Source organism: Salmo trutta, chromosome 25, assembly GCF_901001165.1.
Source record: "Salmo trutta chromosome 25, fSalTru1.1, whole genome shotgun sequence".
NCBI lineage: Eukaryota > Metazoa > Chordata > Actinopteri > Salmoniformes > Salmonidae > Salmo > Salmo trutta.
Window position 1 is genome coordinate 42,042,654 of NC_042981.1, and position 22,636 is coordinate 42,065,289.

General features: G+C 43.8%; 1 protein-coding gene across 4 annotated transcripts in view; it reads left to right on the forward strand.

Annotated features, from left to right (window-relative positions):
• The window catches only part of LOC115162586 (arf-GAP with SH3 domain, ANK repeat and PH domain-containing protein 3), a 52,275-nt gene that overhangs the window by 16,832 nt on the left and 12,807 nt on the right, over positions 1 to 22,636 (forward strand). For all 4 annotated transcript variants that reach the window (XR_003869582.1, XM_029714038.1, XM_029714037.1 and 1 more), the window contains exons 4-19: positions 3,966 to 4,040; positions 4,874 to 4,923; positions 7,362 to 7,485; positions 8,864 to 8,949; positions 9,395 to 9,470; positions 12,696 to 12,782; positions 13,023 to 13,132; positions 13,921 to 13,990; positions 14,503 to 14,590; positions 15,965 to 16,013; positions 16,843 to 17,009; positions 17,383 to 17,516; positions 17,767 to 17,858; positions 17,959 to 18,145; positions 18,949 to 19,034; positions 19,791 to 19,906. Coding sequence is in view for 3 of the 4 variants with exons in the window: in XM_029714038.1 (XP_029569898.1) it covers positions 3,966 to 4,040; positions 4,874 to 4,923; positions 7,362 to 7,485; positions 8,864 to 8,949; positions 9,395 to 9,470; positions 12,696 to 12,782; positions 13,023 to 13,132; positions 13,921 to 13,990; positions 14,503 to 14,590; positions 15,965 to 16,013; positions 16,843 to 17,009; positions 17,383 to 17,516; positions 17,767 to 17,858; positions 17,959 to 18,145; positions 18,949 to 19,034; positions 19,791 to 19,906 (1,597 nt within the window). In the remaining variant the exon portion in view is untranslated. The remainder of the gene's footprint in view (positions 1 to 3,965; positions 4,041 to 4,873; positions 4,924 to 7,361; positions 7,486 to 8,863; positions 8,950 to 9,394; positions 9,471 to 12,695; positions 12,783 to 13,022; positions 13,133 to 13,920; positions 13,991 to 14,502; positions 14,591 to 15,964; positions 16,014 to 16,842; positions 17,010 to 17,382; positions 17,517 to 17,766; positions 17,859 to 17,958; positions 18,146 to 18,948; positions 19,035 to 19,790; positions 19,907 to 22,636) is intronic.

Below are 22,636 nucleotides of genomic sequence, written 5' to 3' on the forward strand. Positions count from 1 at the left end.
GAGGAAACAGTGCTTTTGAGAATACAGATGTAATTTTTTTATTGGATGTGGGTGGTGACAGAACAGATGTGGTAAAGTTAGGCTGTAGTTGGCCACTGTTGCAAAACTATTATTCCAAACGGAAAACATGTTACAACGAAAACAGGAGTTTCTATTGGACAAATGCAGGTATGTACCTCACCATTTCTTCCGTTTGGTTCCTAGTGAGTACACCCTTGGGTGACGTCTAAGAGAGGTGCTAGAGGTGACAGTAGGCTGTTGCTAACACCAATGCAGTATTCAGTCAGATCATAAACATTTGAAGTTGAGCGCCAATGACCTAAGGTAGATGTACAAATATACACTGAGTGTACAAAACATTAGGAACACCTTCCTAATATTGAGTTGCCCTCCCCTTTTGCTCTCAGAACAGCCTCAATTCGTCAGGGCATGGACTCTACAAGGTGTCAAATCACATTTTATTGGTCACATACACATATTTAGCAGATGTTATTGCGGGTGTAGCGACAGTGCAGTAGTATCTAACAATACACTCATCTAAAAGTAAAAGAATGTAATTAGGAAATATTAGGATGAACAATGTCGGAGTGGTATTGACTAAAATACTGTATAGTAGAATACAGTATATACATATGAGATGAGTAAAGCAGTATGTAAACATTAATAATCGAACACTAGTCACTTTTAATAAAGGGGCCAGTTATTCCGTAAACGTTTGGAGTTGAGCGCCATCAATGATCTAAGGTAGATGTACAAATATGCACTGATTGTACAAAAGCGTTCCACACGGATGCTGGCCCATGTTGACTCCTTTGTGTGGTGGACTGTTCTTGATACACACAAACTGTTGCGCGTGAAAAACCCATCAGCGTTGTAGTTCTTGACACAGCCAAACCGGTGCGCCTGGCACCCACTACCATACCCTGTTCAAAGGCACTTAAATATTTTGTCTTTCCCATTCCCCCTCTGAATGGCAATTCATACACAATCAATGTCTCAAGGGTTAAAAATCCTTCTTTAACCTGTATCCTCCCCTTCATCTACACGGATTGAAGTGGGTTTAACAGGTGACATCAATAAGGGATCTTAGCTCTCACCTGGATTCACCTGGATTCACCTGGTCAGTCTGTCAAGGAAAGAACCGGTGTTTTGTACACTCAGTTTTAGAATAGTCCTAATCCGTCATTGTCTGGTTATGTGAACTCATCCTTTGATGTAAATCTTCTCCATCACACACACAGTACTTCATGTCTGCAGCTCTACACATGAATAGTGCTGAGTGGTCCTACTGCCATCACTAAGCTGTGACTTAACCAAGCCATGAGCTCATTAATCGTGTGCCTGCGCTCGTGCGTGGTCAGAGGGGTTATTTATGAATGAGTTGCAGTGTGGTCACAGCTGGAGGGTCAAAGGGCCCCCGTTTAGGGAGAGGGGTGAGGAAAGACCCCACTCTTGTCGCAGCAGTATGTGTGTGCATATGCTTGAAGGAGTGAGTCGTGTGTGTGTGTGTGTGCATGCATTGTGTTGGGGGGGGATACAACAACTGCAGGAGAGCACCTCTCGCCCCTCCGAGAACTGGAACCCTCATACTGATAGTCGATTTTATAATTCATCCCAGACCTCCGTGTGTTGGGAGTGGACACGGCAACTCCCCCCCCCCCCCCCCCCCCCCCCCCAGCTGTCAAAGTCCCCCTCAGGACCTTGAGGGAGTGCTGGAGTAAACTGAGGAAACTAATTCAAAACACTACCACTGCTTGATTTAGGGGCTTTTATAGTAAACTGTGTGGGGTGGGGGCTGTGTGTCTGAGTGCGTGCTCTGAAGAGGGTCGTTTCACAGTTACACAGAACACAGGGCCTTTTTTTTTTCTTCCATTTCTTCAATTCTCGGAAGGAAATCAAAACAAAGACACTAACTTTTTAAAGTTTTGCATCAATTTCTCAAGGTGAACCCAAGTGTAACTCAGAAGGGGGAAATGGTTGTCTTTTTATTTACCTACAGACCTGCTTCAGTACAGGAGATGTTTTTTGCGCTGAACTAGGGTTGCAAAATTCTGGTAACCTTCCCAAAAGTCCCAGATTTTGCTAAAGACTGGTTGGAGGTTTCTAGATTTCCTTCTTCCAACTGGGTTTTCTAGAAAACCTGGGCATTTTGGGAAGGTTCCTGGAATTTTGCCACCCTACACTGAGCAGTCAGTTAATCAGTACATTTGTAAATCAGTAGGATTTACAAAATGGATCAGATGTTTTGATTATCCATTTCAGTGTTATCACTTTATCAGCGTGTGAGGTACATCAAACTGTGAATGTATTACACTGAACAAAAATATAACCGCAACAATTTCAAAGTTATGGTCATATATATATATATATATATATATATATATATATATATATATATATATATATATATATATATTTTTTGTCCCGTGTTTTACCAGGTAAGTTGACTGAGAACATTCTCATTTGCGGGGGGGGGGGGGGGGGGGGGGGGTTACATGTGGTTGTGAGGCCAGTTGGACAAACTGCCAAATTCTCTAAAACGTTGGAGGCAGCTTATGGTAGAGAAATTAATATTCAATTCTCTGGCAACAGCTCTGGTGGACATTCCTGTAGTCAGCATGCCAATTGCACGCTCCCTCAACTTGAGACATCTGTGGCATTGTTGTGTGACAAAACAGCACATTTTAGTGGCCTTTTGTCACCAGCACATGGTGCACCTGTATAATGATCACGCTGTTTAATAAGCTTCTTGATATGCCACACATGGTAGATGGATTATCTTGGTAAAGGAGAAATGCTCACTAACATGGATGTAAATACATTTGTGCACAACATTGGAGAGAAATAAGCTTTGTGTGCGTATGGAAACATTTCTGGGATCTTTTATTTCAGCTCATGAAACATGGGACCAACACTTTACATGTTGAGTTTTATATTTTGTTCAGTGTAGTTTTGCAAGAAGAGCTAAAATGGATACAGACCTCTATAAATTGATCAATTGTTTTGAGGTCTTCCTATTAATAAACAATGTTGCTTGTTTTCCGCCAGAGTTGGATAGAAAACAGCATTTGAATCGCTCTATTATTTTAGGGATACTATGGTGCAGTTGCCTTTTGTCTTAATATGCATATTTTTGTTTTAATCATGTGTTGGTCATTGTTGCGTGTCCTGCCCTTGATGCATGCTGTGATAAAACAATTTCCCAAATTGGGATTAATAAAGTAATACTCTCTACTCTATAGAGGTACTATATTATGCCAGAAATGGATGGGGTAGAAAATTGTGTGAGAGAACAGGAATAAACCTACATAGACCGTGGAGCTAATCATTCAGCAGGTCACCACCCTGCTTTGGTCCCAAGCCAAGTCTGCACCATGATAAGAGTGAGGGAGGGGATTGCAGGGCGCCATGTCCTTGTTCCTGGGTGGTGGTGTTTATATTATGTTTCACCCCTTAAAGAGCAGAGCTTTCATTTGTATGGTGTACATTTTAGGACATGTCCTTGTTCCTGGGTTAGGGTTTAGGTGGTAGTGTATCATGTATCGGCCTGTAAGAGCAGAGGTGGAGAAGGACTGGACTGACAGACTTTACGACAACTTTTATCTGTATGGTGTACATTTTAGGACATTCATGTGTTGTGGATGTCCTAAAATGTGCACCGTTAATCTGTAGTCCAATTCGATGCACAACGGGAAGGATTTTCGGCGTAAGTAACCAGAATACAGTATGCAATACACTTATTCCATCTGAATCTCATTTGATTTGGTCATGTACAAATTCTGATTTGTTGTGGTGCACCCGGAGCCATCCCATCCCTCAAGCCATTCCTCGAAATGTGACTCAATTAAAAAAAAAAATGGACCATATGACCCAAAGGAACCAATACAGGTTTTTGTTATTTCGTCATTTGTAAATCAAAAATGGGTGTCTGCGTAGCTATGCGACTCATTGTCTCTGTCTTCCAGGTCCAGAACCTGAACAACATCATCTCCTTCCCACTGGAGAACATCCTGAAGAGTGAGCTCAGAGACAGCAGACTGGTGAGTAACTAGGGTTGTAAGATTCCAGTAACTTTACCAATATTGCCTGGTTTTCCAGAAAGCCCGGTTGGTAGGGTTCCCGAGTTTCCTGCATATCCCCTCCTTATTCCAGGAATGTTCCAACTGGGAATTATGGGAAAGTTCCTGGAACTTTGCAACCCTTACGAGTAGCTCTACTGTAGTGTACAAACTGTAAGTCTTCTGTGTAACCTACTGTGCACTAACTCTCCTGCCTCCCACAGTCTGTGTCTGTAAAGTCAGCTAGAGATGCACCTCGTCTAAGAGTAAACCACAACCCTGCAAAACACCAGCTCTGTGTACTTACTACTGTCTAGTGCCATTTTATGACCAACACCCATATTGTGTTGGGTGTCGCAAATTAGTGAAAGCTTTTTAAACTTTTGCATCCCATCGGATGAGCGACTCTTCATTCAATATGTCAGTCTGTTTATCTGTACCATTATTTTTTTTATTTTTTAAATAAAGCATAAATATGGTCGGGAGTTTTTGCTGACCATGTGACTCGACCAGGAGAAACTGGGCCACTGTTTTATATAGGCTTAGACTATTACTAATAGGACCTGGAGTTTTACCTGGTCAGGTCACATGGTCAGGAAAACCCCTGGCCTACATAATGAGTCATTCACCGGCAGTAGATATTGTCAAACTCGTTTGTTGAAGCGTTGTATAAGGGGAGTGACTGGGGCCTCCTGTGCAGTGTCCTGTGAATGTCCACAGTTTCGATGATATACAGTAGAATAGAGGCCATGTTTATTTGATTTGTCTGGAGCAGATGCCAAGCTGGTCATAACCATCTTTTTCGTATTCTTTAGGAGCTGAAGAAGCAGTTGGAGAAAAGCTGGAAGGACTATGACATCAAAGTGTAAGTTGATAGTGATTATAAGGATTTTAGTCTATTCTTTTTATGGTCCATCTCTCAGAAGGATATATACAGTACCAGTCAGAAGTTTGTACACACCTTGAATGAGTAGGGTTTTCCTTTATTTGTATTATTGTAGAATAATAGTGAAGACATCAAAACTATGAAATAAAACATGGAATCATGTAGTAACCAAAAAGTGTTAAACAAATCAACATATATTTTAGATTCTTCAAAGTAGCCACCCATTGCTTGATGCCAGCTTTGCACAATCTTGGCATTCTCTCAACCAGCTTCATGAGGAATGCTTTCCCAACAGTCTTGAAGGAGTTCCCACATATGCTGAGCACTTAAAAAAAAAAAGTTAACCCTTTTTTCTCACCAATTTCGTGGTATCCAATTAGTAGTAGTTAGTCTTTGTCTCATCGTTGCAACTCCCGCACGGACTCGGGAGAGGCGAAGGTCGAGAGCCATGTGTCCTCCGAAACACAACCCAACTTAGCTGCACTGCTTTTTGACACAATGCACATCCAACCCGGAAGCCAGCCGCACCAATGTGTCGGAGGAAACACCGCACACCTGGCGACCTGGTCAGCGTGCACTGCGCCCGGCCCGACACAGGAGTCGCTAGTGCGCGATGAGACAAGGATATCCCTGCCAGCCAAACCCTCCCTAACCCGGACGACGCTGGGCCAATTGTGCGCCGCCCCATGGGCCTCCCGGTCGCGGCCGGCTGCGACAGAGCCTGGGCTCGAACCCAGAATCTCTGGTGGCACAGTGCGATGCAGTGCCTTAGACCACTGCGCCACCCGGGAGGCGCTGCGCACTTGTTGGCTGCTTTTCCTTCACTCCGCGGTCCAACTCATCCCAAACCATCTCAATTGAGTTGAGGTCGGGTGATTTTGGAGGCCAGGTCATCTGATGCAGCACTCCATCACTCTCCTTCTTGGTCAAATAGCCCTTACACAGCCTGGAGGTGTGTTTTGGGTCCTTGTCCTGTTGAAAAACAAATGATAGTCCCACTAAGCAAAAACCAGATGGGATGGCGTATCGCTGCAGAATGCTGTGGTAGCCATGCTGGTTAAGTGTGCCTTGAATTCTAAATAAATCAGTGTCACCAGCAAAGCACCATCACACAATAACACCACCTCTATTTTTTTTATAGTGGGAACCACGCACGCATAGACCATCCGTTCACCTACTCTGCGTCTCACATGGCAGTTGGAACCAAAAATCTCAAATTTGTACTCATCAGACCAAAGGACAGATTTCCACCAGTCTGATGTCCATTGCTCGTGTTTCTTGGCCCAAGCAAGTCTCTTCGTCTTATTGGTGTCCTTTTAGTAGTGGTTCCTTAGCAGCAATTCGGCCATGAAGGCCTGATTCACAGTCTTCTCTGAACTGTTGATGTTGAGATGTGTCTGTTACTTGAACTCTGTGAAGCATTTATTTGGCCTGCAATTTCTGAGGCTCGAAACTCCTAATGAACTTATCCTCTGCAGCAGAGGTACCTCTGGGTCTTCCTTTCCTGTGGCAGTCCTCATGAGAGCCAGTTTCATCATAGCGCTTGATGGTTTTTGCGACTGCACTTGAAGAAACTTTTTAAACGTTTTTGAAATTGACTGACCTTCATGTCCTAAAGTAATGGGCTGTTTCTCTTTGCTCATTTGAGTTGTTCTTGCCATAATTCGGACTTGGTCTTTTACCAAATCATCTTCTGTATAGCACCCCTTCCTTGTCACAACACAAACTGATTGGCTCAAACGCATTAAGAAGGAAAGAAATTCCACAAAGTAACTTTTAACAAGGCACACCTGTTAATTGAAATACATTCCAGGTGACTACCTCATGAAGCTGGTTGAGAGAATACCAACAGTGTGCAAAGCTGTCAAGGCAAAGGGTGGCTACTTTGATTAGTTTAAGTTTTTTTGGTTTCTACATGATTCCATGTGTTATTTCATAGTTGATGTCTTCACTATTATTCTACAATGTAGAAAATAGTAAAAATAAAGAAAAACCCTGGAATGAGTATGTGTGTCCAAACTTGTGTGAGTGGTATTTCTACACATCCAATAATGTTCAATTGCTGAGGCATGACACTTTCCAATCTAAATTTGAGCTCAGACATTACACTATTGGTCTAAATTGCATGTTGGCTAATATAAGCTAAAAATATATGAAGGGGGCTTCACCTCCACAAAAAAGGGAGTGTGTTACAGGAATAGGATGTGTAAAAAGGCAAAGATTAGGACAGTAAATACCTGCTGACTGTATCATGTAAATCCACCCATATCACTTTCTCATGCGTTGTCCCTGGTCTTTTCAGCAGCTGTTTTGTCTGCCCTGCTACATTTTCTAACGCTATTTGTTTTCATTAAGGGTATCCATACATTTCTCTCAAACTCTATCTCTCTCTCTCTCTCTCTCTCTCTCTCTCTCAGTGGGAAACTGGAGAAGGAGAGGAGGGAGAAGAGTCGGCAGCTGGGCCTGATCAAGACTGAGGGATACAACGTGACGGAGGACATGGAGCGAGAGAGGAGGACCTTCCAGCTGCAGATGTGTGAGGTGGGGTCATGGAGCTGAGACTAGACAGGAAACGTGCACAGACACATACACACAGACACTAGGGATGGGCACGGCTAATCAGATATCCCAACGGACCTTAGTACTCGATTACTTGAGTGTGTGTGTGTGTGTGTGTGTGTGTGTGTGTGTGCATTTTTTGTAGGCCTATTTTTGACAATTTGAAAAAGCTTTGCTATACATTTTAACCTTGTGACGTTGTTACCTACAAGGACATACCATGGCTTTTAAAATATTTAATTTAATAAATATGCTATTTTGTCCGCTTCAAATAGCAATTACAGGCGCGCACCTAATGGACTTTCACAATACCTGACACAGACCAATGCAAAACACTCACCAGAAAACCTTTTTGTATTTGTATCAGAATCAGTTTTATCATGGTGAAAATGACTTATTTTGAGTTGATTAGGATCCTAGATCTGTGCATAAGGACAACTTCTCCCCTGAGCAGCACAGCTTGGATCGAGGTGGGGGTGGCAGACTATGTAAAAATGTGGAGCACAGATTGGAATCGGTACCATTGGAATCGGACTCCAAAGCTTAGCTCAGTTAAGGTTGTAGCTCACAGTTGCACTTTACGAGCGTAGGGGAATTTGTTCTTTAGTTGCACTCTCTCTGTGAGGTCAGCTGCTGAGATGGATAGAGGAGAAAAAGAGGGGATTTATTCCCCTTCCTCCAAGGCTCTCGCCTGGGTCCTATTCATCAGGGCACGCAACAGCAAAAATATTTCTTGTAGGATAAATCGAGGCTGTACATCGCTGTTTCAGTCTTTAAAAAAAATAAAATAAAAAAAAGAATCCTCGTTTTGTTGCCTAATGAAACCACAGACAGATGGCTTTAAACAAGTCTTTATGGAGAAGAGACGAAGCAGACTGCAGTCATTCCTTCCACAAGCAGCAGCGAGTTCCTACAGCTGGCTCCAAATGCTTTTCCTACCTTTAAAAAAAAAAAAAAAAAAAAAAAAAAAGATTTAGCAACAGACTTCAAACAGTTAAAATGGACCAGGGAAAAAACACACCCTGAAATGGTTCTGTTATTTCATGTTTGGGCTAAGTCCTGAAAACCATACCGTCTTCAACAGAAAAAAGACTTGTTTATATTAAGGTCCAGCATTTTTGCTGACTATGACGTGACCACGAAGGCCTGGACTTTTTCCTAGTCAGGTCACAATGGTCAGGGAAAAACTCCAGGCCCTATTCAAATATACACTAAACCAGGATTAAAGAGTGACTGATTTGAATCAGTAAAATGATGCACAACTTAATTGTGGTCTATAACCACTGACAGTTTCAGAACCTAACCGAAACCTAAGCTCTGTAACCATGGTTACTAACGCTACATCCTCTGGTTTGTCCAGTACTTGCTAAAGATCCAGGAACTGAAGGTGCGCCAGGGTCCAGACCTGCTCCAGAGTCTCATCAAGTACTTCCAGGCCCAGCTCAAGTAAGTTCTCCTCCTATGCTGCATTCATGCCCTTTTCACGCTTTTGAGCCAAACCAAGTTGAGCTGGACTGCATTGGCCTGGTTATAGTCTATTATATAGTTAGTGGAACTGTGCTTGAGAGCATAATGTGTAAAAGAAAATATCAGAGCCAGTTTGGCATGGAAGTATCAAAGGGACTTATGGTAAAGCATATGGCTTTCATACTGTTGAGTTTCCCAGCTACTGCACAGAGTAGCACCACAAAGGGTTTACGTCAGGAATATTACTGTGGCTTCTGGTGTAAAATGTTGTCTGTTCAGTTTTTTCTTCCTTTTACTAGCTATTGCCACGGTACTTAACTATTTGCTGCATATGTAGTGTTTGTTCAACTTGGTATGCTAGGAACTCTTATAACCTGTGTGTTTGGGGGTCATGTACCTGAGTGTTAAGGCGGTGTTGTCTCAGTTTCTTCCAGGACGGCTTAAAAGCTGCCGAGAACCTTAGTCCTTTTGTGGAGAAGCTGGCTTCATCTGTCCACACGGTAATGAGTATTTTATGTGTTTTTGTCTACTTGTCTGTCGATCTGTTTGTCAGTCAGTTTCGCTTTCCTGTACGAGAGGATTTAAGTGGAATGTTACTACCTTTGTCTACTTCAGTCAGTCTCTCCATCCACAAGAGAGGATTTAACCGGAATGTCCACAAGCCTATCGAGGGCCAGTCATAAAATAACTTCTGGCACATTTCCCAGTATGTTGACTAGTAAATCTATTTCTATACATTTCCCTCACCTTTTTGTTTTGAATGCGCTATCTTATCTAGAATGTAAGTCAGTCACCACAGATTTACTGTCTGGGTCAGAGGTCAGATTCTATTCTAACTGCTGACCTGCTTTCTGAAGCTACGTTTAGTAAATAGTGTTCTGGAACTATGATACGAACCATGTCTTCTCTACCACGTAGAGATGTATAATCTAGATTACATTTCTATGGTGACTACCATTATACTACTGCTTGCACAGGTGGTTGTTTTGGCAGTTAAGCCGTCTGAAGGTTGAAATATTTTAAACTTAGTCATAGCCATGGAACTGTATCAATCTGAAACGGTGAGACCCTTGTCTGTTTTAGAATGGGGTTAGTGGAAGGTTAGGTTTTAGGGCTAATCTCCGTGTGTGTCTAGCAGGCTGTCTGACGCTCACGCAAGCACATACACAAACAACTCCCCCCCCCCCCCCCCCCCACAGATTTCCAACTGCCGATGGAAGCCCAGACACAATAACAGAACACATCGCTAGCAGGCAACTGTAAATTCTCATAGACAGACAACAGTTGCGTAAGCTACAGTCAAATTCCTCTTTAACAGCCAATTATTCTCCTATTATTAGCCTGGTAGGCTTAATAATAGGAGAGCCTGGTAGGCCTAATGACCTAGATTTGCTTATCTAAGCTAAGGTTAACTACCTTAGCTTAGATAAGCAAATCTAGGTCAACTCTCTCGCATGTGTGTTGGCTGTCTCTTTCTCCCTCTCGGTCTCCCTCTCTCTGCCATAGGGTTGCAAAGCTACTGGTAATTTACCAAAGTCACCGGAATCCTCAATCATTTTGGTAATTAACAGTAAATATATGGCAGTCTATCATAACTTTGGTAATTTATACTTGAATAACTTTTTAAAAAAAAGTGTTCATATAGTAATAACTTTAAAAAAATGTATTCATATAGTATTAATTTGTGTTCTTATTTCCATGTCTAGTATCTAGACCATATGGTTCAAGAGAAAATGGCCTAATTAATGAAAAAAGCATCTATTCAACAATTACATAATTTTCAATTAAAGATGCACTATGCAGAAATCTAGCCGCCATTTCCTGGTTGCTAAAATTATAATAGTTTGCCTAATTTCAGTTTGCCAAAACAAGCAAATATATTGTGGAGTTCTCCACTAACATCAAGGCGGTGACCCGATCCTGTAGGTTCATGCTCTACAACATTCGCAGAGTACGACCCTGCCTCACACAGGAAGCGGCGCAGGTCCTAATCCAGGCACTTGTCATCTCCCGTCTGGATTACTGCAACTCGCTGTTGGCTGGGCTCCCTGCCTGTGCCATCAAACCCCTACAACTCATCCAGAACGCCGCAGCCCGTCTGGTGTTCAACCTTCCCAAGTTCTCTCACGTCACCCCGCTCCTCCGCTCTCTCCACTGGCTTCCAGTTGAAGCTCGCATCTGCTACAAGACCATGGTGCTTGCCTACGGAGCTGTGAGGGGAACGGCACCTCCGTACCTTCAGGCTCTGATCAGGCCCTACACCCAAACAAGGGCACTGCGTTCATCCACCTCTGGCCTGCTCGCCTCCCTACCTCTGAGGAAGCACAGTTCCCGCTCAGCCCAGTCAAAACTGTTCGCTGCTCTGGCACCCCAATGGTGGAACAAGCTCCCTCACGATGCCAGGACAGCGGAGTCAATCACCACCTTCCGGAGACACCTGAAACCCCACCTCTTTAAGGAATACCTGGGATAGGATAAAGTAATCCTTCTAACCCCCCCCCCCCTTTAAAAGATTTAGATGCACTATTGTAAAGTGGTTGTTCTACTGGATATTATGGGTGAATGCACCAATTTGTAAGTCGCTCTGGATAAGAGCGTCTGCTAAATGACTTAAATGTAAATGTCATTGTACCATCAAACCGCTGTGAAATCTATTTTCCATAAGCGAAAATATTGTATTTTCAGCTGGTGTACAAAACTGAAAGTTAAACTTAAGAACGGGAATCATAGAAATGGCGCACATAGAAGAGATCTGCCGCTTCTTAGACTTGCTTTCAATGATAATGACAGATCTATAACACACATTTCTAAGTGAATTTGGTCAGGTCGCCCAAAAAGTTACATATTGCAACTTTTGGCTTTTTTCACAACTGCCACCATTGACTATCTAATACATATTGACATAGTAAAATAAATTGGTGTGTTAAATATAAAGGATATTTCTTGCTGGAACACTCATATTAAACACATTGTATTCACTAAGTTGATTTATATTTAGAATGTTTTAAAGCTGTTCTATTTTTAATTTAAAAAAAAATATCTTATTTAATTGTCATATATTTTACACGTGATAATCTCTGGCCCTCTGTGTGAGTTTATTACAGACACCTGTGATAATCTGAAGTACTCAAAAGGGCCACTAGATGTTTTGTGATAGATGACATAAAATCCTGCTCTGGCATCAGGCACAGTATTAGTAACGGACACATGACTTTAATGAGTGTCGGTGATTTCTTCTTGTTCTGCTTGGTCTGAAAGGGGCCAAGCTCAGGCTCGCTATTTCTCATGTTCAAGGAAGTATTATGAAAATATACTGGTTTGGGCTTTTTCATGATTCATTAATGTGACAGTTGGGTAGGGGTGGTACTAAGCTAGCCTGGTGGTTTGTGCTGTCTAGGAGTTGGCAAGACTGCACAAACGGATCTGGGATCAGACTAAGATGGGGCCCCAGAAACCAAAGAGTGTTCTATTGTTCTAGCTCCGTTACACTTTATTTAGCAACGTTATGGTTTTATAGCTGTCCACACCCATTGCTTGAGGCCATGTCAACAAAGCATCCCATCCCACAGCCACTATTTTCTGGGAAAAAGTTGGTTTTGTGTCCAAAGCTGCAATCAACGCCAGAAACTTCCTCCAGACCCAAATCAATGTGTTTGTATTCAATACAGTAGATTGTATTTAGCTAACAGTCTGATCTGTCCTTTGTGTGCGTCTGTGTGCTGTAGGTACGACAGGACCAGGATGAGGAAGTGAGACAGCTCTCTCAGCTACGAGACTCCCTTAGGCTGCTGCTACAGGTGGAGGGGAAAGAAGTATGGCTTTACACCCCTACAGAACTCAAACACTTCTGCACATTCTGTGCTGGGCTATGTTCATTAGGCACCAAATGGAAGAAAATGGACTGAAACTGAGGGACTACCTCTGCTTGTTCAGCAGGAATGTGCTACCTATTTGTTGTTCCAGTGTCATTCAATAAACAGTAGTCTATCTTGCTTTTAATATTGTTCTAAAACAATTTTCTGGGACTAAGTCACTCTACTGTTTTGTGATAGGAATACCTGAACAGAAAGAACTCGGGCAACGGCTACAGCATACACCAACCTCAAGGCAACAAGAAGTACGGCACAGAGAAGTCAGGCTTCCTACAGAAGAGGAGTGACGGGTGAGTCTGTGTGGAAAAGGTCAAGTCACTGATAAATATACTGACAATGTGTATAGACACTGACAACGAGGCTCCAAGTCCACGTACCATGTTTTAAAGAAATTATGGACTGTCGTTTCTCTTTGCTTATTTGAGTTGGTCTTGCCATATTGTGGACTTGGTCTTTTACCAAATAGGGCTATCTTCTGATTGGCATTAAGAAGGAAAGAAATTCCACAAATTAACTTTTAGGCACACCTGTTAATTGAAATGCATTCCAGGTGACTACCTCATGAAGCTGGTTGAGAGGATGCCAAGAGTGTGCAAAGCTGTCATTAATAAGGGGTATGTAGCCGGGTGGAGCGTGACATTGAGATGGAGAGGCTGGGAATCACCGTGCCATGTCAGCCTCAGCTGGTCTCCATTATTCTGGGGTTTGGATCTAGGCTGAGAGGCCTGGCCGGATGAGTGGATCCAGCTCCTCTAGCTAAGCCGTGTCATGCAGAGAGAGAAAAGGGGGGAGCGATAGAGAAGGAGACCGAGGGAGGGAGAGCAAGGAAGTCTGGAAGTCCAAAAGCAGGCCTATGTCTATATTCTAACCCCTCTCTCCGCTGCTCTCTCCTTGTTCTCAGTGTTAGATTAGTGTGATAACATGGGGTTGGGGGGGTGTGAATCAGTTGGGAAACTTGAATTCCAACAAATGATGAGTGAGCTTGATGGTAGATATACAGTAAGTTATGCCTAAGACTGTGGTCTGTGTCTCTCGCTCTCTCCCTCCTCCTCGCGCTCCTTCTCTGCATCTCCTCCAGGATTAGGAAGGTGTGGCAGAAGAGGAAGTGCGGAGTCAAGTACGGCTGTCTGACCATCTCCCACAGCACGGTGAGACTCGACAATGGCTACGTCTCAAATGGCACCATATTCCCTATATAATGCACTACTTTTGACCAGGGCACCATATAGGGTACCATTTGGGACGCAACCAACATCTCTCACCGTCTCATTTCCTGTACCCCATAAACCATACAGTAAAGCTCACTGCCAAAAGTAATCCTCCAACTACTGTATACCTGACCACCTGTAACTTTCTAAAATCAGTTAACAGGTTTCTGATGCCCTCGAAATATACCCCTCAATAGCTTTTCAGTCTGGTATCAAGTAGGACTCTTCTCTGGACTTTTTCACATCCCCTTTCTTGTGGATTTCTCAAGGAATTCAATCTCGATGGTATTTTTAAGTAGAGGGCCAAGCTGAGTTAAGCCAAGCTGCCCTGCGTGTACCATAGGTGTTGGAACCATGCTGGAAAAGAACATGTGAAAATACCATATCTGAGCCGGTACGGTTCTGGTCGACCCTAGAGTGAGAAATTGACCCCAGTGTCGTTGGTTCCACAGATAAACCGACCACCGGCTAAGCTCAACCTTCTGACCTGTCAGGTGCGCCCCAACCCCGAGGAGAGAAGGACCTTTGACCTGGTCACACGTAGGTTCACCCCTCCCTGACCTCTCACCCCTGACCCCTCACCTCTGTCCACATGGGCTGAGCTGTACACCTGTAAAAAATGTTTTGTTGTTGCTAAAAAAAAATCCATGCAACTGGATGGACATTAACCCAATGTTTATAGTTATGTTTTATACCCTTGTTACGAATTGCAGTAATGCAGTAATGCCTAATGGGATTCATTTGTAATGTTGCAGTTTGTGCGTTTGCATATGTACCTTTGTGTGTGTTTGCATATAGGTGTGCGTTTCTTTGTCAAAACCCGTGTGTATTAGAGGTCGACCGATTAATCGGAATGGCCGATTTTAATTAGGGCCGATTTTCAAGTTTTCATAACAATCGGTAATCGGCATTTTTGGACACCGATTATGGCCGATAACATTGCACTCCACGAGGAGACTGCGTGGCAACTTGACTACTTGTTTATGCAACTGCAGCAAGGAGCCAAGGTAAGGTGCTAGCTAGCATTAAACTTATCTGATTGTTTTTTATAAATCTTAACATAATCACTAGTTAACTACACATGGTTGATGATATTACTAGTTTATCTAGCTTGTCCTGCGTTGCATATAATCGATGTGGCGCCTGCTAATTTATCATTGAATCACAGCCTACTTCGCCAAACGGGTGATTTTAACAAGCGCATTTGCGAAAAAAGCACTGTCGTTGCACTAATGTGTACCTAACCATAAACATCAATGCCTTTCTTAAAATCAATACAGAAGTATATATTTTTAAACCTGTATACAACATGCCCAGGCGTTGTAGGGAGGTCATACAGGCACGTGGAGGCCACACACACTACTGAGCCTCATTTTGACTTGTTTTAAGGACATTACATCAAAGTTGGATCAGCTTGTAGTGTGGTTTTCCACTTTAATTTTGAGTGTGACTCCAAATCCAGACCTCCATGGATTGATAAATTGGATTTCCATTGATTATTTTTGTGATTTTGTTGTCAGCACATTCAACTATGTAAAGAAAAAAGTATTTCACAAGATTATTTCTTTCATTCAGATCTAGGATGTGTTGTTTAAGTGTTCCCTTTATTTTTTTTGTATTTTTTTATTATTTTTTATTTTTTTAATCGGCATCGGATTTTTTGGTCCTCCAAATAATCGGCATCGGCGTTGAAAAATCATAATCGGCCGACCTCTAGTGTGTATGTAATGGAAAGCAGGTGCAGAGAGGCGGGTCTCCCTCCACGGTTTCTCTCTCTCTCTGCCTGTGGATCAGGTTTTCCCCCTGTAATATATCCCTTGGTATGTAGCCTCCTGTACTCTCTCTCTAGCTCTCCTTTCATCTCTCATCTCCCTCTACGTTCACACCCATCTTTCCTCTGTCTCTCCTCTACAGGCAATCGGACCTACCATTTCCAAGCCGAGGACGAGCAGGAATGCATGATGTAAGCACAGCACTGGAGTCCCTCATATTCTAGACAAGCATTGTTCCAAATACACTGAGGTGCAAGTAAGGACTTGTTCCATGATTGAGCCATTCAAAAAAAGAGAGAGAGAATTAATTTCTTTCAGAGAGAGACAGATGCGTAGAGGGACATTGAGAGAAACGGATACAATGTTTCTTTCAGAAAGGGTTAAATTGAGAGGGGGAAAGAAACTGATAGCAGATGACAGAAACCTCCAGAAAGACAGTGTAATTTGAGACGCACAGAATCCAAGTGAGAGGGAGGGGCAATGTATCGAGAGAATAGGGCTGTCAGAGAGCGATAAAAAGAGAAGGATAAAGAAAGAGCGAGCCCAGCTGGTTTGGGGTGGGGACCTCTCTGGAGCCCGACGAGCCGAGTAGGGGGGTTTCTCTCCACTCCTCTGTGTGGGCTTCAGATTTTGCCTTTCATCTGGAGGGAGGGTTGGCTGAAACGAAAGCAACAAAAAGGATGGGGGAGATGAGAAAGAAGAGCCCTGAAAGAGGTTTACTGCAGTGTAAACGTGCCAAGCTTATAGCTTGTGGTACAGTATAATTCTATACTTGTGTTAGACACGCAGGTGGGTGCTTTTGAAGTGCATTTGGTTACATTAAAGTACTTCCATTAAATAAACATTTCAAATGTAGATGTAGTTCCATTAAAAACAAAAAGATGTATCCAAAAATAACAACTTGTACGACAATACATATTGTATAAATCTACATTGCATTGTTTAACCCCTTCCGTCTGTCTCCCTCTGTCTGTGTGTGTGTGTGTGTGTGTCTGTCTTCCTCTCTCCCTCCCCCTACAGTTGGGTGTCAGTGCTGCAGAACAGTAAGGAGGAAGCCCTGAACACGGCGTTGGGTGGCGACCAGCTGCAGTTCCAGGACTCCGGGCTGCAAGAGCTGGCCAGGGCCGTCATCACCGAACTCAGACGCATGCCCGGCAACGAGGCCTGCGCCGACTGTGGAGCCCACGGTGAGACTGGAGGGGAAGAAAGGCCAGGGTAGAGGCCATGGCCAGAGAGACTTAAAAAGAGGGTATAGTGCCAGAGGTTTTGGGTCCAATTAGAGACTATACCAAGGGCCAAGAGTTATTTTCTGGTCAGGTCTCATGATCAGGAAAAACTCCTGGCCCTAAATAGTATACAGTCCACTGTATATTATCTTCTCCTACTTTTAATACAGAGACAAATTTGTGCACGCTAATGCCAATGCCGTCCCTGACAAAAATGTGAAGCTTTACTAAATCACACAGTTTTGCTCGTAGCATCACAGTTTCTGTGTGCATTGAGTAACAACATGACAATCCCAGTATTTTAATGCACTGACTCCATTCCTCGTGTTAACAGATCCTACCTGGCTCTCCACTAACCTGGGCATCCTGACGTGCATAGAGTGTTCTGGGATCCACAGGGAGTTGGGAGTCCATTACTCCAGGATCCAATCGCTCACACTGGACATGCTAAGCACCTCAGAACTACTGGTAACACACACACACACACACACACACACGAGTTCTAGACTTCAACGAGAGCTTCTGTCGTGGAGGTAGTTCTGTGACCTCTAGAGATCATCTAAGCTCAGCCGGCTAACACAGTCTTAAGTTGTGACGACAACCCAGGTTCGTTAGCTGGTCAGTTGTACTTCTGAACCCGTCATGCGTATAAATTACGTGTATGCGTACCTCTTAACTCCTCCCTTCTCGGTCTGTCTGCTTCTGTCTCTGTCCACAGCTGGCGGTCAGTATAGGCAACACACGGTTCAATGACATCATGGAGGCCAGTCTTCCCAATGATTCCATCAAACCTCTACCCCAGAGTGACATGTGAGTTCATTATAAGGCCTTGTGCTGCAGTCATGTTCTCATTGGATACTTTGCCAGTTTCTGAATACCTATGGCTCCGTGTGTCCCATGGTGAAACTAGGAATGCCAGGAAGGAGTACATTGTGGCTAAGTATGCCGAGCGGCGCTACGTGCTGCGCAGGGACAGGGAGGAGGGTGAGCCATGGCGCGTGTATGACGCCGTGAGGAGCCGGGACCTCACCGCCCTGCTGCAGTTATACGCCCAGGGGGAGGACCTGGCCAAACCGCTAGCACAGCCTGAAGGACAGGTACTGTTATAGGAGACGCAGGCAGGTAGGAGGATGGGAAGTTGGACAGACAGGTAGACGCACAGAGTATAAACATAAACACTGCGTATAACATGTAGGATCAAGTGCGAAGTTCTGAAGATGACTTCCCAGTAGATGCTTTGTAGTGTGTGCCCTGCAGGCATCATTAGGATGCTATATATAACTATAGGATAACTATAGGATAACTCAAAAGGCAGCTGGTCATATGATTTAAACGACTAGCTTACGCTGGAAGGCTCCATTTAACAACATTCCTCTATGGGCTTGACATTCCTCTATGGGCTTGATTCATCCACTTGACTCTTACGGTATTCTATGGCTGGCTGGTTTTCTCAGAAGACTGCTGTGGATGCAATGTCCCAAAATAGACTCCAATTATTCTACATGTAATAACATTAATGTCCCTATGTTTTTGTCGTAAATGTCTCTGTTTTTGTATGGAGTGTCTGAGTGGGTAGTTAGTCTACCACTCCTGTCTACTCTCTGTAATCTATCGCTCTCAGATTTTTCACCCCTTCATCCTGTCATCTCCTCTCTTCTCTTGTTAAAATGTTACGTTCCCTCTCCTTTCTTTAATCAAATTTGCCCATCTGCTGTTTTCCACTCAGGAAAAAGGTGTGCAATAGCACTGACATCTACACATTTTGTGTGTGTTGGCAGGGTCTAATTTATTATTTCTGCTTTTTGGTTCAGTGCTGAGCGGGGCGCCACACCCTTTTTAGTCATTGTCACACATACACACACAGTGGGTGTACAGTGCTGAATGAGTTTGTCTCTTCTAGGATCTGAGAGAGACAGCTCTTCACTTGGCTGTCAGGCTGGAGGACAGGAGTTCTCTAGCCCTGGTGGACTTCCTCATTCAGAACAGGTGAGCGAGCCCCCAGGGCTCTCAATACATATGGAACTGACGTCAGTGTGCTAGCGTAGCCGTCTCTGTTTCCTCCCCCTCAAGGGAACCTGTCCGTACCACAGCTCGAACCCGGGGCCCTCTGCCTCGCTAACACGCGCGATTGCCCACTTGACAACGTACAAACCAATTCGATAGCACCATTGGTGGAGTAAACCACTTACGGCACGTTCTCATCTCCATTATACGTAGTAACAAGGGCTGTATCGGAAAACGTTACCTGCTGTCAAATCTGTGCTTCGTCCGTTTTCTCCTCACAAAGTGCATCGGTTTGGAGGAGAGGATCCAAGGTCACTCCTTCAGACCTCCAACAGCTTTTAAAAGGAGTTTGGAGAACAAGGAAGGGGGAAGCAAGTATTTGACGGCTAATAACATGCTCAGAAACAACCCAGGGGTGTATTCATTAAGGTGAAATGTTTCGAACGTTGCGGATAGAAATTCAGATATAGAGCAGATCTGGTCACATTTCTACCTGAATATTCTGTAACATTGCACCCTCCTGAACAGAACCTGGTTGGAGGATTCTGGATTTCCTGCTTATTCCCGCCTGATTACTGAGATTTTACAACCAGGATTTCTAGAAAACCTGGGAATTTTTGTACATTTTTGCGACCCCTAGTCACCAGCACTGACCATTAGTAGTGTCTTACCTACACCAGCCACCAAAGCCATAGGCCTACATGCATGTCGTTGACTCCAACTATCCCCTCATAACAGTGGCTGTCTAGAGAAGAGGACTCGAGAGGGGAACACTGCTCTACACTACAGCGCCCAGCACCACAAAACAGAGTGCCTCAAACTGCTGCTCAAAGGAAAGGCTGTCCTCCACACAGGTACCTGGTACACACACACACACACACACACACACACACACACACACACACACACACACACACACACACACACAATCTATCAGTGCCTTCAGAAAGTATTCATACCCCTTGACTTATTCCACATTTTGTTGTTACAGCCTAAATTCAAAATGGATTAAATAGATTTTTTTTCTCTCACTCATCTACACACAATACCCCATAATGACAGTGAAAACATGTTTTAATAAATGTTTGCACATTTATTGAAAATGAAATACATCTCTCATTTACATAAGTATTCACATCCCTGAGTCAATACTTTGTAGGCACCTTTGGCAGTGATTACAGCTGTGAGTCTTTCTGGGTAAGTCTCTAAGAGCTTTCCACACCTGTATTGTGCAACATTTGCCCATTGTTAAGTTCAAAATTCTTCAAAATGGTTGTTGATCATTGCAAGACAACCATTTTCAAGTCTTTCCATAGATTTTCAAGCATATTTAAGTCAAAACTGTAACTCTTCCCCTCAGGAAGATTCAATGTCTCTTCTTGCTAAGCAATTCCAGTGTAGATTTGGCCTTGTGTTTTAAGTTATTGTCCTGCTGAAAGGTGAATTAATCTCCCAGTGTCTGGTGGAAAGCAGACTGAACCAGGTTTTCCTCAAGGATTTTGCCATACTGTAGATATTTTCTATCCTGAACTCCCTAGTCCTTAATGATTACAAGCATGCCCATAACATGATGCAGCCACCAATATGCTTGAAAACATGGAGAGTGGTACTGATACAACACTTTGTATTCAGGTCAAAAAGTGAATTGCTTTGCCATATTTTTTAACAGTATTACTTTAGTGTCTTGTTGCAAACAGGATCCATGTTTTATAATACAGTGCTCCAAAAAAATAAAGGGAACACTTAAACAACACAATGTAACTCCAAGTCAATCACGCTTCTGTGAAATCAAACTGTCCACTTAGGAAGCAACACTGATTGACAATACATTTCACATGCTGTTGTGCAAATGGAATAGACAACAGGTGGAAATGATAGGCAATTAGCAAGACACCCCCAATAAAGGAGTGGTTCTGCAGGTGGGGACCACAGACCACTTCTCAGTTCCTATGCTTCCTGGCTGATGTTTTGGTCACTTTTGAATGATGGCGGTGCTTTCGCTCTAGTGGTAGCATGAGACGGAGTCTACATCCCACACAAGTGGCTCCGGTAATGCAGCTCATCCAGGATGGCACATCAATGCGAGCTGTGGCAAGAAGGTTTGCTGTGTCTGTCAGCGTAGTGTCCAGAGCATGGAGGCGCTACCAGGAGACAGGCCAGTACATCAGGAGACGTGGAGGAGGCCGTAGGAGGGCAACAACCCAGCAGCAGGACCGCTACCTCCACCTTTGTGCAAGGAGGAGCAGGAGAAGCACTGCCAGAGGACCTCCAGCAGGCCACAAATGTGCATGTGTCTGCTCAAACGGTCAGAAACAGACTCCATGAGGGTGGTATGAGGGCCCGACGTCCACAGGTGGGGGTTGTGCTTACAGCCCAACACCGTGCAGGACGTTTGGCATTTGCCAGAGAACACCAAGATTGGCAAATTCACCACTGGCGCCCTGTGCTCGTCACAGATGAAAGCAGGTTCACACTGAGCATGTGACAGACGTGACAGTCTGGAGACGCCGTGGAGAACGTTCTGCTGCCTGCAACATCCTCCAGCATGACCGGTTTGGCGGTGGGTCAGTCATGGTGTGGGGTGGCATTTCTTTGGGGGGCCACACAGCCCTCCATGTGCTCGCCAGAGGTAGCTTGACTGCCATTAGGTACCGAGATGAGATCCTCAGACCCCTTGTGAGACCATATGCTGGTGCAGTTGGCCCTGGGTTCCTCCTAAGGCAAGACAATGCTAGACCTCATGTGGCTGGAGTGTGTTAGCAGTTCCTGCAAGAGGAAGGCATTGATGCTATGGACTGGCCCGCCCGTTCCCCAGACCTGAATCCAATTGAGCACATCTGGGACATCATGTCTTGCTCCATCCACCAACACCACGTTGCACCACAGACTGTCCAGGAGTTGGCGGATGCTTTAGTCCAGGTCTGGGAGGAGATCCCTCAGGAGACCATCCGCCACCTCATCAGGAGCATGCCCAGGCGTTGTAGGGAGGTCATACAGGCACGTGGAGGCCACACACACTACTGAGTCTCATTTTGACTTGTTTTAAGGACATTACATCAAAGTTGGATCAGCCTGTAGTGTGGTTTTCCGCTTTCATTTTGAGTGTGACTCCAAATCCAGACCTCCATGGGTTGATAAATTGGATTTCCATTGATTATTTTTGTGTGATTTTGTTGTCAGCACATTCAACTATGTAAAGAAAAAAGTATTTAAGATTATTTCTTTCATTCAGATCTAGGATGTGTTGTTTAAGTGTTCCCTTTATTTTTTTGAGCAATATATATGTGTGTAATATATATATTACACACACAGTTGAAGTCGGAAGTTTACAGGTTGGAGTCATTAACCTGTTTTTCAACCACTCCACAAATTTCTTGGTAACCTCTTAACAAACTATAGTTTTGGCAAGTCGGTTAGGACATCTACTTTGTGCATGACACAAGTACATTTTCCAACAATTGTTTACAGACATTATTACACCTGAATATTCCTGACCCACTGGAATTGTGATACAGTGAATATTCAGAAGTTTACATACACTACGTTGACTGTGCCTTCAAACAGCTTGGAAAATTCCAGAATAT